The sequence below is a fragment of the Bison bison genome, unplaced genomic scaffold (assembly GCF_000754665.1).
Source record: "Bison bison bison isolate TAMUID 2011002044 unplaced genomic scaffold, Bison_UMD1.0 scf7180017864194, whole genome shotgun sequence".
In the NCBI taxonomy this organism is placed as follows: domain Eukaryota; kingdom Metazoa; phylum Chordata; class Mammalia; order Artiodactyla; family Bovidae; genus Bison; species Bison bison.
The window spans coordinates 1470154-1483784 of record NW_011494766.1 but is presented as its reverse complement, the minus strand read 5'-3'; the positions used below and the strand labels follow the sequence as shown (position 1 = coordinate 1483784).

The window sequence follows — 13631 nt, the reverse complement described above, 5'->3', positions numbered from 1 at the left end:
GACGACTCCAGTACTCTTGCCTGGAAAATCCCATGGATGGAGGAGCCTGGTGGGCTGCAGTCCATGGGGTCGCTAAGAGTCGTACACGACCGAGCGACTTCACTTTCACTTTTTACTTTCATGCATTGGAGAAGGAAATGGCAACCCACTCCAGTGTTCTTGCCTGGAGAATCCCAGGGACGGGGGAGCCTGGTGGGCTGCCGTCTAGGGGGTCGCACAGAGTTGGACACGACTGAAGCGGCTTGGCAGCATATAGGGGTAAAACACAAGAGAATAACACCAAAAGGAGGGGAGTTGACCCTTTAACAATACTGGTTTGAATTGCATGGGTCCGCTTACACATGGGTTTTTCAATATTAAATATTACAGTTCTACATGGCTGGGTGAATTCACGATGCAGAGGAACCAGGAACACAGAGGGCCAACTATCAGTTATACATAGATTTTCAACCATGCAGAGGGCAAATGTCCCTAACTCCCACATTGTTCAAGATTCAACTGTACACTATTGTAAAGTTCTTACTTCACATGGGAAAAGATTAACACTATGTAAAAATGACAGGGAATATGCCGAAGATGTATAATGAAAATCCTAAATCATGATGAGAAATATAAAATACATGGTGTTGTCTTCCTTCTTTTATTTTGAAGGGGCTCTTTTGTTTCTAAAATCTTCAAGAAAAAAATAAAAAAGGAATAAATTCAGTGTTTCCCTAGGCTATTCAGAAGGAAAATTGGCAGGAAAAGGTTTTTGGGGGGAGTAAAAATTAAGACAGTTGTTTCTTATCAGAAGAAAAAATATAGATGTTCTGAAGTAGACTTGTAAGTAACCAAAGTTTTCAAAGTCTATACGGCAGAAACTCTCCTCAAAAGGTTGCATGTTTCATTCATTTCAACTAATTTTCAAGTGAAGAAGATGCAGTACTTTAAGTTTCCAAAGTCAGTCACAGTTACTTCTGTAGGGTTCTGATATTCTTAATAGTTTTTTGCTTTATGTGTCAAGTCCCAAGTTGCCACAGCCTGGATATATTGCCCTTCAAGATCTGGTCTCCTAGAACAGTTTCTGTTTTGTTTTGCAGGATGATCCTCTGCTCCTCCTCAAATGAGGTTACTGAGTTCTAAACCAAGGCTGCCTGCTATTTCCAAGTCCACATCAGTATCTTACAAGAAGTAACCTACTCTGTTCATCTCTTCTTTCTGAAATATAGGTTATCCTGTTAGTAGCAAGTGCCTTCAGGAAGTCTTTCTTAAACCCTTGCCCAACCGAAAACTCCTTCATCACCTCCAGAGGACAAGGAATGTGCCTCCCATCACCTTCACCATCCAGTTATCAGATGGGCATCTTTTCGTCCTGTCACCAATATGCACTCACCTACCATCATGCTGGTTAGGCACTTGATCACTTGTTGTGATACGTAACTGAGGAAGGGAAAGAAAAATACAGAAGCAAGAGATGATCGGATGACCCAGAGAAGGGAAATTGGAAATTTTCAGGTGGGAGTTGGCTTACCCTGCATCCTTCTGATACGGCGTGATGTGTGTGTTTCTCTTAGTTATCCCAAGTCATCCCTTGGAACAAGGTAGGTAGAAGTACCTGGATCTGACTTTACTCCTATAAACCCACGCGTCCTTTCTCCCTGCCTGCCCTGCGCCGTCCCTTACCTCCACCTCCCACAGGGCTTTTGAGCTGGTGGCGGACGTGGCAGACTGCCGGCCGGTGGTTCTCAGAAAGACGTGCTGCTTCTTCCTGTGCTCGTCACAGGTGAGAAACTTCTCCTGCTCGGCATGGAACAGCCGCACCACGTCACCCTGCAAGTCGACACACAGAGGGGTTAAGGAAAGTGCATTTTAAGAGAGAACTGAAGACGAGCCAAGTGCTGCCCAGCCAGTCATGTATCCAACTTACCCCCTTTAATATGTCATCTTTGTTGTCACTCCATTTCATGAAAAGGACTATTTTCCAGCTTGTATTGCAGTTGACGGAATTGACCTGGAAAGCAAATTTAAGAGTTATTTTTTCACATATTCCTCAACAACTATGTCTTCCTGCCCCAAAGGGCCTCACCTCTGTCCAAGAAACAAGATTGTGCTTCAGCCCTCCAAACCTAAAGACTGGCGTCATTAAGACCATAGAACTTGCACATTCAATTGACCTTTAGAAGTCTCTGGTAATAAATGGATAATTTCTACCAATTGCTATGTATATTCCAGCTGTGGCTAAGGGAAGTAAGTTTCTCACCCTTCTGGAATGACAGCTTCTTTGCAGCTACTGTTTGTACACTAAAGACATTCTATGCACTGGGCCAATATTCACTAATATATTTAATCCTTAGCAACACCCTAAAAGGGCTTCCCTGGTGGCTCAGTGGTAAAGAATCTGCCTTCCAGTGCAGGAGATGCAGGGTGGATCCATGGGTCAGGAAGATCTCCTGGAGGAGGGCATGGCAATTCACTCCAGTACTCTTGCCTGGGAAATCCCATGGGCAGAGGAGCTGGTGGGCTATAGTCCATGGGGTCACAAAATGGATGGTGACTTGGTGACTAAACAACAACCACCACCACCCTGAAAAATAGCAATAACCATAATGTCCATTTCAGAGGTAGAAAAACTGATGCCCAGGGAGACTGGGTAATTAATCTACAGTCACAGAGGTAGAGAAGGGCAGATTCGGGATCTGAATCCATAATATCTGACTCCAGACCTTGTGCCCTCCACCATTAGGCAAATATTCATGTCACAATCAAGCTACTGTCCTTGTGTCCTGTAATTGCCAATTACTTTAAGTAGATGTATTGCCAAAAGCAAGATGTCACTCTTGCAGGGGTATTCATAGCTGCCAATGTAGGGGAATTAGGTTCTCTCTTTAGGGGACCAATTAGAAAAGGGTGCTTCTCTGGCCAAAAAGCATTGGTACAAGGGAGCCTCCTCTGGTTTAAGAAATTAGAAAATTGGTCTCCCAGTGATACAAGCTTAGCAAACTGAGGCCTGAAGTGACTATTAGCTCCCACCGACGGAACAGGCTTACACAGCCTCATGTGACAGGTCTGGCTTTGAGTCTTTGTTTCCTCGCCTGCAAAATGGGTACACTGTCCTGAGTCAGGACTCAAGTCACTGTCAGCACGCCCATGCTCTGGTCTCAGGAAGGCAGAGGGCTCCTGTAACATATGCTGCTCACAAGTCGTAACTGGCTTTCTCTTACCTCGTTGCAGCCTGGGTTATCCACCAGCTGATGGCTGCTGGCATGTAAGGGCTGGCCGGCATTCACGGGGTTCAGAACAACCTTGTCACCTATGACCACCTGAAAAGGAAAGAACCCACAGAGCGTTTCACAAAAAAAATGTCAGGACTGCAGAATGAACAGTGGCTAGTTTGGGGAGAAGCCTTAAGAGTCTACCTAGAAGAAGGCCCAGTTTCCAGCAGGTAGAATGATACGGCACAAAAGCACAGTTTTAAAAGCCTGACCCTGATCAGGAGGGGGTGTTATTTTACAAGACTAAAGGTAAATTTTTGCCCACAAGTGTCACTGATTACCTAAAAATGCTTTCAAAGTTAGTCTAAGCAGGAAGAAAAAAGCCCTCCCTCTGTTAGATTCAGTTAAGGCACTTGATACATAAGTTTTAGGGGTAGAAGCAGAATATTGTCTGAAGTAAGTCTTTACCTTTGAGAGAATAAAGCTATACATTTATAAAGCAATGACTTTTATACTTTTTTGAAAAGTCATATTAAGAAATATGTTTTCTATTATGACCTGGTCATACATACTTATGTAGATATATGTGTATATGTATGTGTGTATACATTCATATCCGCGTGTATGCACAGATATACATGTCTCTTTATCTAAGACAAAAGTTACCCACGCCAATCTTATCCCCATTATGTTCAACACAGCTTGATACGATCTATTCTATTCCACTTTCTAAAATAATAGTCACAAATTACTAAATTGATCTCTTAGCCTATGCGTAGATAGATACCCTGTCCTTTGAAAAACACTATTCTACAAGTATTCAAAAAAACACTACTCTACAAGGCTGAGAATTCAAAACCATCTAATTTTCTCAACCAAGGCACAGATAAAAAGATAACCTTAAAGGACAGGAAAGCAAAGGACATGCTAGAAATGAAGTTCAGAACAAAGCACCCTTTCTTGTCTATTATTATGGACGCAGAGGAAAAAGATTGGAAAGGATGGTTTCCTAAGATGTAAAACCCATCTCTTCTCAGTTTGATACATTTGGGGAAGACATACTATCAAATTTTCTCTAACTCCAAATGAATATAATTATGTTCAGTACATTAAAAAAAAAACCCAAACCTTTGGCTGAAATGTAAGCTTTTCTGGACTAGTTCTTTTATATCAGTTGATGATCACTGCTGTATACCAGCTGCCCAGGGTGGGGCGGGGGGTGTGTCCTGGCACTAGATGCTTCAGGTGTACTGTATATACTTTAATACACACACATATAAACTAAAACATTTTGAAACTACCCGGAGTTTGTATACTTAAATATTAAAAAATGGCAAAATCCAGTTTCAGGTGGAGGCTAGCTGAGCATTTTGGTAAGAATTTCACACTGTTTAAACCCATATTTCTTTTGGTAGAAACAACTATTTCAGAATCTTAACAAGGTTGGAAATACTGCTGATAGCATTCATACATAGTGGTAGGTAAGTATACCACCACATAAGCACACAGTAAGGTAGATAGTAAGTATCAGGATGGTTCTACGTGGCCTTGGAAAGGATGACTTATAACTTTCTGGGGCTTTATAACTTAATGACCTCCCCTACCCAGAAGAGCACAGCTCACAGCCAACCACAGGCGCCGAAATGGAATGAAGAACCCGCAGAGTTACTGACAAAGAACAAGTGAGGCTAATCCTAAAATCCACTCTCCTTCTCTGCTCAATCTACTTCTTTTCCATCCTCTGTTCTAACTTTACTTCCCAAATAGCAAAGCATTTCTACTCTACCACTGATACAGAAGGAGGGGCATAGTCCCCAGGACAGTAATACACGACAGCAGCTTTCATGGTAAAGTTACCGAGGTAATGGGCTGCTCGTATGAATTTTTTCAGAAGCCCAGTAGGAAAAATAGAGCTACTGTATGTAGGTCACACTTCACTCCAAATTTCCCTGTTTCCCAAACACTGGTTTCCATAGTGAGTCCCTTCTCCTCCTACAGGATAAGCCTCTGGCTCCAGCTTTAAATTTCTCCTAGTTGACTCAAGCATGCAGTTATGGTTGGAGGCCTGGCATGGAGCACTCCCGGGGCTGGGAATGTGCACTTACACTGTCTCCGATGGATCGCAGCTTGTAGAATGGCTGAATGTAAAACCAGGACCCTTCGTTTCCGGCCTCATCCAATGTCACTCTCATGGCATTCTTCTCCAGCAGAGCCGGAAGCCTCTTATTCACAGTTAGGTATTTATTACTTTTCAGATGCAGTAGCTGAAAACCACCAAGAGAATAAGGTGCCTGTCAGCATGTCTCTGAATCTTTACCATTTCTCTTTCAGCCATATAAAATATGTATCAAACACTCCTCCCACCACTGAGCTGCCTGTGAAGTTAGAGAACCACAGAAGTGCCTGGGGCAAGGGGATGATTAGAAAAGGAGAAAGAGCAAAGGGAGCAGAAGGAGAAGAAAATTATTTCCCCCCCAAAACAGCCTTGGACGAGATGGATGTCACTCAGGTAAAGGGCGCTGTCCGATAGAATAGCACTCTTGCCATTGGTTACCAGGAAGGGGTCTAACCCCAAGAAAAGGGTCTAAAGAACTGCAGTCTGAATATGCCCTGACACAAAGGTGGAGCTAAGGAAGGGCACTTCTGAACAACAGACACAGTTCAATTTAATAGAGGACCCCATTAGGGGGATTGTCAATTCATTTGAAAAAACATGACTGCTATGGATTTCCACCTTGAATTTCTAAGCACTCTATTCTCAATACTTGGCAAGTGGGTACATGAAAGGGATGGAAAGACTGAAGTCTAGATGGGAAACGTCCCATAGTAAGTCTAGACCAGGAAGAGTTGACCAAAGCTTCCCAACTTAACAGGCTGTAAGAGAAGATAGAAGGGAATATGAAAGCTTGTCCAATCTCTGGAGACAAGATAAGACTAGGAGACACCACTGCCAACTGCCAATATCCCCCTTTCCAGGTTCACAGATAGTTTCTAGAACACTCTCAGGAGGTTTACAAACTGCCAGGGTTACTAGAAGTAGAGAAGTAACTTGTCTGATCCATGAGCCTCTGACATCCCCTAGTCATGATACACAAGGGGAAGTTAATGTGTTCCCAAGCCTTTGTTCTTATTCTGATGAGTAGCCCTGATCCTCCACGCACCTGTTGAGGTATTGGATTTGGGTGGTGTGTAACCTGATATTACCTATTGGTGGATGTCAAGATCTAGGGGAAATAAATATTAGGTAATATGTGTTCAGAGGATACTCTGACAGGTCCCTGTCAATCATCATAGGCAGCAGACACCATTATTATTACCATTTTGTTAGTGAGACAGCTGAGGCATGGCAAGAATTCTTGCCCTAAATCTTAGAGGGGAAAAATTGGGAAGGAACTCCTCTGTCAGTTGTAAATTTAATATTAGCATTAGTAAAGAGAGACAAAGTAGGAGTTTGGGATTCACACAGACACACTACAATGTATAAAACAGATAAACAACAAAGACCTACTGGACAGTACAAGAACCTGTATTCAATATCTTGTAATTACCTTTAATGGGAAAGCGTCTGAAAAAGAATGAATGTATATACACATGTATGTGTATAACTGAACCACTTTGCTATACACCTGAAACTTACGCAACGTCGTAAAGTAACTACACTTCAATTTTTTTTTAATGGTTTTTTAAAAGCCATATTTGGCACTGGACTTCTCACAGACTGTTTTCTGCAAGGACAGACCCAGGTGGACTTTTTCTTTCCAGCAAAAGAAAGAAATTTTCTGTGGTAGCTATTTATTAAATTGTGTTTAATCCTTTCAAATGTAAAGGTACCAGAGATAAACAAGTAAACCTCATGACCCTCATGATTAGGTAAGACCTGAGACTCATCATCCAATATTCTACCTGAAGATACAGAATTGCTCTTATTACTTCTGGTGACCAGCCCTTGAATCAGTTTTTACCAAATATGAGGAACTTTCAGGGAATGTAAGTTAGGCAAGACCACAACAGTCAGGCTTCTCTTTAGTTAGGCGCTTCCCATCTGAAAAATGTGGACAGACTAAATTAACAGCTTCCAAGGAGAGAAGTGGACTCTCACATTGAAAATGAACCAACTGAAAACCCAGCCTAATCAGAAGAAATGCCAGACCTTTTCCAATAAACTGGCTGTCTCCATGGAGTTTTATGTGTCCAAATAGGGTTTACTGTGCTTGCTTTTCATTTCACTCTTTGTAATGTTTCAGCTCCGTGACAGAAGTGTGGTTTTGACCTACCTGGATCACGTTGCCATACTGGATCACGGTACCCAGCAACTTCCTGTTTTCAGTCTCATTCTGCTTCTTTTCCAAGTCTGCAGCATGCTGTTTATGGAGGAGGAAGACTAGTCACAAAGAGGCAACAATGCGTTTCATTTCTCTGCTGTGATGCAGAACCAACATAGCCAGTTCATACAGGAACCACAGAAGTAAGTCAATATTACTACCTAAGTACACCCAGAGGCTATGTGCAATGAGCAAGGGGTTTAACAATCCAACTCGCTACGCCTTTGCTTGTTGGCCTTTTTGACTTTTCAAAAATGTGTTCTTTCTTTTAAGGACTTCACAGATATCTGCTTAGGGTAAGACTAAGTCAAAAGCTTATATAGTTTTAAAGAAATCAGGGTAAGGTTGGAAGGGAAATTCCATAGCCCTTTTATGATTTGCAAAGGTTGTCTTTATAGCTCTGGAGTAAAATAAAACAGGATTTAAATACCGGTTTTGTGACCTGGATGTGTTATTTAACATCTGTGAGCCTCAGTTACCTCTTGTGTAAAATGAAAATAAAAACAGTACTCTCACCTCATAGGAATCACTTAGCATGGTATCTCATCACAGAAGGATTCATGGAGTGTTAATTTTTATTGTTATATACCAATTATAATTTATGTAATTTTCATGGCAGTTCCCTGAGGAGAAGATGATTATTCTAATTTAATAAAGAAGAAACAGACACAGAGAGATGAAAAAGTTTGGTTGAAAATGCATAGTTGAATGATGGCTACAAAAGGAGTTTATATTGTTTTCTCTACTACTATGTATATTTGAAATTTTGCTTAATACTGTCACTTAAAAAAAATTACACAGCTACTAAGTAAGTAAGAGACAATCTCACACCCACGTTTGGGTAAACTCCAGATTGATACCACTAGCCCAACTCTGGCAGCCTAGGGAACATGATACTGCTGAATAGAGGGTTTCCAAAACAGTCGGCCAAGGCCACCAGCCCACACAGTCCTTTTTCTTCATTTCCCTGTAGAACTCAGTAAGGACTGTTAACATATGATAACCATGCTCAAGAGGAACTAGCTTCATCCTAGGCAATTAAACTGCTGTTCTAACCCCTGACTCCCAAACTCAGACTAAGTAAAACCAAAGTAAAATAACAGGGATTTCTTCTAATCTGATGGGTGACAAATGCCTGATGATGACCAGTAGTATCCTTCAGAACCGTTTCCAACGTTCTCCGCCTTGAGTCTCCCCTGGCCTTGAGACAAGATGCTAGCAGATGCCACGGGGTAACGGGCTTCCTTCCCAGGTCCCTGTTTCCACAGGACCCTTCAGACCTGATCCTGGTTCCACCACAAACCAACTTTACCATCTTGGCCAAGTTATTTAATCTCACTGAGCCTCACTAAGCATTCTCATCCACAAAACGAGGACAAAAATAGGCCTTCCCCCGCCCCCCCGCCCCCTTCTCTCATCATGAAGATTAGAGAAAATGCATACTAGACACCAAACAGGCATTCAACACATTTTAACTGTGATTGTTATGCATAAGTCTCTGTAACTAAGAAATGTCCTAATGATGAGAATTTCAAAAAGTTGACTAAGTTGGCTGGATGAAGAATCTTCCCATTTCCATTAAGCTCAGCATCCACTCTGCCTCTACTGGAAAGATAGGTATTTTTAGGAAGGCATATCTTTTGAGAAAAATAAGCTGCAGGCAGCAATCCTAAACTGGAAACAAACCACATGAAAGGAAGGTAAGGGTCTGCCTATGTTCATACAGATGACTGCAAGTTTACCCTATGTATCTCAACCCTTTAAAACAATGGTCTATTCAGAGGCTTCCCTCTTGCTCTTCTGGAATTAGTTACCAGTCTGCTGTTCTCAGGTACAAAAATATAATGGTTTCAAGACACATCCAGAAACAATAGCAGTGCAGACACCATAGCCATCCTTGGCATGCAACTGCCCTGGGCACGGTTCTTCCCCACTCTCTCTTCCTCTTCACAAACACCTTCCCTTCACTTCCTCCCACCTCCCTTCTCCCTGTTTTCATGCCCAAGCTGTACCCTCTCCAGAGAGCTCTCCAGTAACCACAGGTACTTTCCAAAGAAAAAAAAACACCATTGGACTGAATCTACTTAGAAGGCAGGTTTATACTTTGGAGAAAGCCATTTATTCTTTCTGCCAAGCAGTTCTCAGCTAATAAGGACAGGAAATTGGAGAACGAAAAAAAAAAAAAAATACCAAAGGGTGGAAAAATCGATGAATTAAGGAAAATAAAACAACATTTTCCCAACAAAAATGCTTTTTTTTTTTTTCCTTTCTGCTCAACATGTCACACTGAAAGGATTCACCTTTAGAGAATCTTGAAGTAGTGTTTCTTGGACTAAATAATATAAGGGCTCCTGGTTAAGAGGGAAAATTCTCATGGATATTCCTCTCTCAAGGATTTCCAGTGGCTTCAATCTAAGAAATATTAATCTAAAATATTAAGTTCCTGCCTATGCTCAGATTAAGGATAAAAGTGGTCATCCAATGGTCACCAGCATATCTAAAAGAAAATGTCAGATTAGTCACCAAGAAGGCCCGGATTTCATATTTAAGACTAATTTAACACCAGTAGCTCTAAAGATTAAATGGTAATCTTTAAATTAAATCTTAAATTTAATCTTAAATGGCAAAAGGTAAAATCATAAGTGAAAATATACAACTGGAAAATAAATATCTAAGAATATCAAATATCATATCCAAAACTCCATTAAAAGATTTAATGATGACCAAGCCCACACATAACTACTAAGTAAACATTTCATGAATTAAGTTTATGAACCATTCTAAGAATTCAGTTTTGCTATAAGGGCTCTTTAAGAAGAAAACTCTCCCATTCATGTCATCTTTTACTAAGTGCATAAATACTGTATATGTGTTGCGTTCACAAGTCAGTCTTTAGGTAACTCCCTTCACGAAATAAATTAGTTCCCTTCCCTCGGTTTTATGGATATAACTGACATATAATTTGGCTTTCAGGAAAAAAAAAATCCATCATGATTTTTAGTTCAACAGGTAAAGCAAAAGGTTGATAAAAAGGAAGTAAGGTACAACCTATACCCAGGCCCACTGATCAAGGTTGCTTTAACCTTGGAAAAAACATATTAAATCTCTCAAGTGTATTCTAAAGATGAGTCCACACTTGGACAGTGGATTTGTACTACCCCTTCTGAAGGATAATCTGGCAATATCCACCAATATATATCTGGCATATATCCACCAATATCTGGCATAACTTTGACTTAGCCATCCTTTTTCCAGGAATTTCTTCTAAGAAGTAAACAGGCATGCACATGAGGCCATAACCACTGCCCGCCCCCCGCCTCCCGCCCCAGAATGGAAAAAAATTGTCAGGATCCTAAGTATTTCTGCACTCCATAGGGATTGCCTATCTAAAATTACAGTACTGCTATACCATGGAGTTATCAAGTAGCCATGAAAAATACAGAACTACTTGTTTATTCACGACATAGTAAGTGGGGAAATAAGCAGGTAAAGAAAGACAAGTGAGACGGCATGCCCCTATTAATACTTTAACATACAGAGATACAGGAATAATAGGGGGTTGGAAACTGGGACACACACCAAATATAAAACCAAGATTATCTTTGAGGTAATTTAGATTTAGAGAGCATACCATTTTTTTTCCCTTTTCTTACTCATGTGTTTTTGAAATTCACTTCTTACAATACTCACATGTCATTTTTTCAGAAGCATCTTCATCCTATCTCCATGGCAAGAAGCCTGGGTTTTTAAAAAGCTTTATGAGCAAAACAGAAATAGAGACACAGACGTAGAGAACAAACATATGGATGCTAAGGGTGGGGAGGCAGAGTGGGATGAATTGGGAGAGTGGGCCTGACACATATAGACTACTGAGTATAAAATAGATAACTAATGAGGACCTGCTGTACAGCACGGGGATCTCTACTCAGTGCTCTGTGGTGACCTAAATGGGAAGGAAATCCAAAAAAGAGGGGATATATGAAAACCTATAGCTGCTTCACCTTGCTGTACAGTAGCAACTATCACAACATCGTAAAGCAACTACACTGCAGTAAAAATTAATTTAACAATAAAAGTAAACAAACAGCCACCTTAAATGTGCTACCTTTTCAATATTTAAGAATCCCCAATAAATCAAGTACCTGTTGCTCTTTTCCTTGCACAATGACTTGAGGACAGTTCCGAATTTCTAAAAAAGAAATGGCACTCCATGCTATGCTCTCTACCACCACTATTCACCATGGGCATTACTGTGTTTCCCTAAGCAACATCAAGGCCAATCCCATCACAGTCACCTGCTATTTTATTTCAGAAATAGAGAAACCATTATTACATTACCACAGAGAGGTCACTGGAGCAGTGGGGAAAAGTTATTTAAGGTCAAAAAACTCTGAACATGATATTGAATTAAGGCCTCTGAAAATAAGCAACGCAGGACCCAGGCTTCAGAAGACAATAAAGACTCATCACTCCTCTGGTTCTTCCCAGCTTAAAGTAACAGATCATTTCTCAGAACCAAAACAATGTAGGTGCTATTTCAAGGTAACAGACAGAAACGCTGTCAGGAAATGCAGTCAATGCCCAAAGAACAAATTACATGATTGGCTAAGGGTAGGGGAACCTCATTCTGCCAAGATCTTGGGAAATTATGACCAGCGGGGTTAGCATCCAGTTCTCTCTGAAAGAACAGACACGTACAGCGACCAGCCACTAGATGTCACTGTCCTTCAGAGAGCTGGCGGCATGTTGCACAGCCTAGGCAAAAGGAAGTCAAAGTGGTCTAGACAACTAATTCCTTAAATGGCATTAATTTAAAATAATCTGACCTTTGATTGGGGTGCTCCACAGTAGTTGACAAAAATAAAAATGAAAACCCCCTGGAGACCAGTCATCCACCCCCAAAGGCAAGCGGCTTCCCAAAATACAGCATTTTAATGACGACACTAGAGCATGTGAATGACTTTCAGACACGAGGGGGAAAAAAGATGTCCAACTAAGCAAGGAAAGTAGGAACTGCACAGAGTAACTAAGACCCAAAAGTCACGTCAGTAATCCTAAATCGGGGGACAGCGCTGGTTTCCTTTTAAAATCTATTTAAAGCAAGAACAGCATGAAAGAGAACATTTGTTGTTTGTTTTAGTAAGGAGTTCAAAGTTCTCGGTCACCTTTAGGATTGCAGTTTTCAACTGTGTGGCTTTTTTCAGGGTTCATTTGTGGGAAGGAGCATGAAAAGGAACTGCTGATGAAATGACATGTGTATCACAGGCTGCGAATGGGTAACCAAGAACCTTACCCTGCCTGAGCCATTCTGGTGTTGGTGTTGAGTGTGTGTTTTAAACTTTAATGGCATTAGCTGCCAATAGTTTAAAAAAATTGAAAGATAACACAGCAAAGCATGGGTCCTTAGTTTCTCTTGATATGTGATGGCAGCTCTAGGCCCACCCTCCCATGCAGCAGCAGCTGGAAGGTGGAGGTGTCCCCAGACCTGCACACAGGCATGAGCCACTGAGCAAGCTGGCCCACCAAGACCCCTCTGTTCCAACTGGTTTCCTGCTTGGCCACGAGGAACCTTAATTTACAACCCTTGCTGTAAATAGTGTAGGAGAAGAAACAGTTTGAGATGTACTAAGAAGATCTCAGGCTTCCCTGATGGCTCAGTGGTAAAGACTCTGCCTGCCAACGAAGGAGACGCAGGTTCTATCCCCGGGTTGGGAAGATACCCTGGAGAAGGAAATGGGTATCCAATTCCATGGAGAGAGGAGCCTGGCATGCTGCAGTCCATGGGGTCACAAAGAGTCGGATGCAACTTAGCAACTAAACAACAGCAAGAACTCACTGAACATAATCATTATTATTAGAGAAAAGGGGAGCCAGGACCGTTAAACACATGCATTGCCTCCACCACGATAATCCCACAGGCGTGCGTGCTAAATAGCTCTCCTGAGAGATGTACAGAATTGAGCAACCCTTTCTACCCATTCAACACGATTCCCAGGCTTCCAGCACAGACTACGGGGGCACCCTTGATCATCACAAAGACGAGAGGAGGAGGGGATCGCTACTGGTACTCTGGACAAGAGCCAGGGATGCTGGGTGCCAGAAATGCATAGCACAGTCC

At 41.6% G+C, this 13631-nt stretch overlaps 1 protein-coding gene across 1 annotated transcript in view; it reads right to left on the bottom strand.

The window, feature by feature from the left end:
* ITPR1 (inositol 1,4,5-trisphosphate receptor, type 1) overlaps positions 1–13631 on the bottom strand; it is a 355741-nt gene that overhangs the window by 208134 nt on the left and 133976 nt on the right. The window contains exons 6-10 of the mRNA XM_010844129.1: positions 7466–7552; positions 5297–5455; positions 3201–3299; positions 1907–1990; positions 1663–1809 (exon numbers count right to left, since the gene is read on the bottom strand). Coding sequence (XP_010842431.1) covers positions 1663–1809; positions 1907–1990; positions 3201–3299; positions 5297–5455; positions 7466–7552 — 576 coding nt within the window. The remainder of the gene's footprint in view (positions 1–1662; positions 1810–1906; positions 1991–3200; positions 3300–5296; positions 5456–7465; positions 7553–13631) is intronic.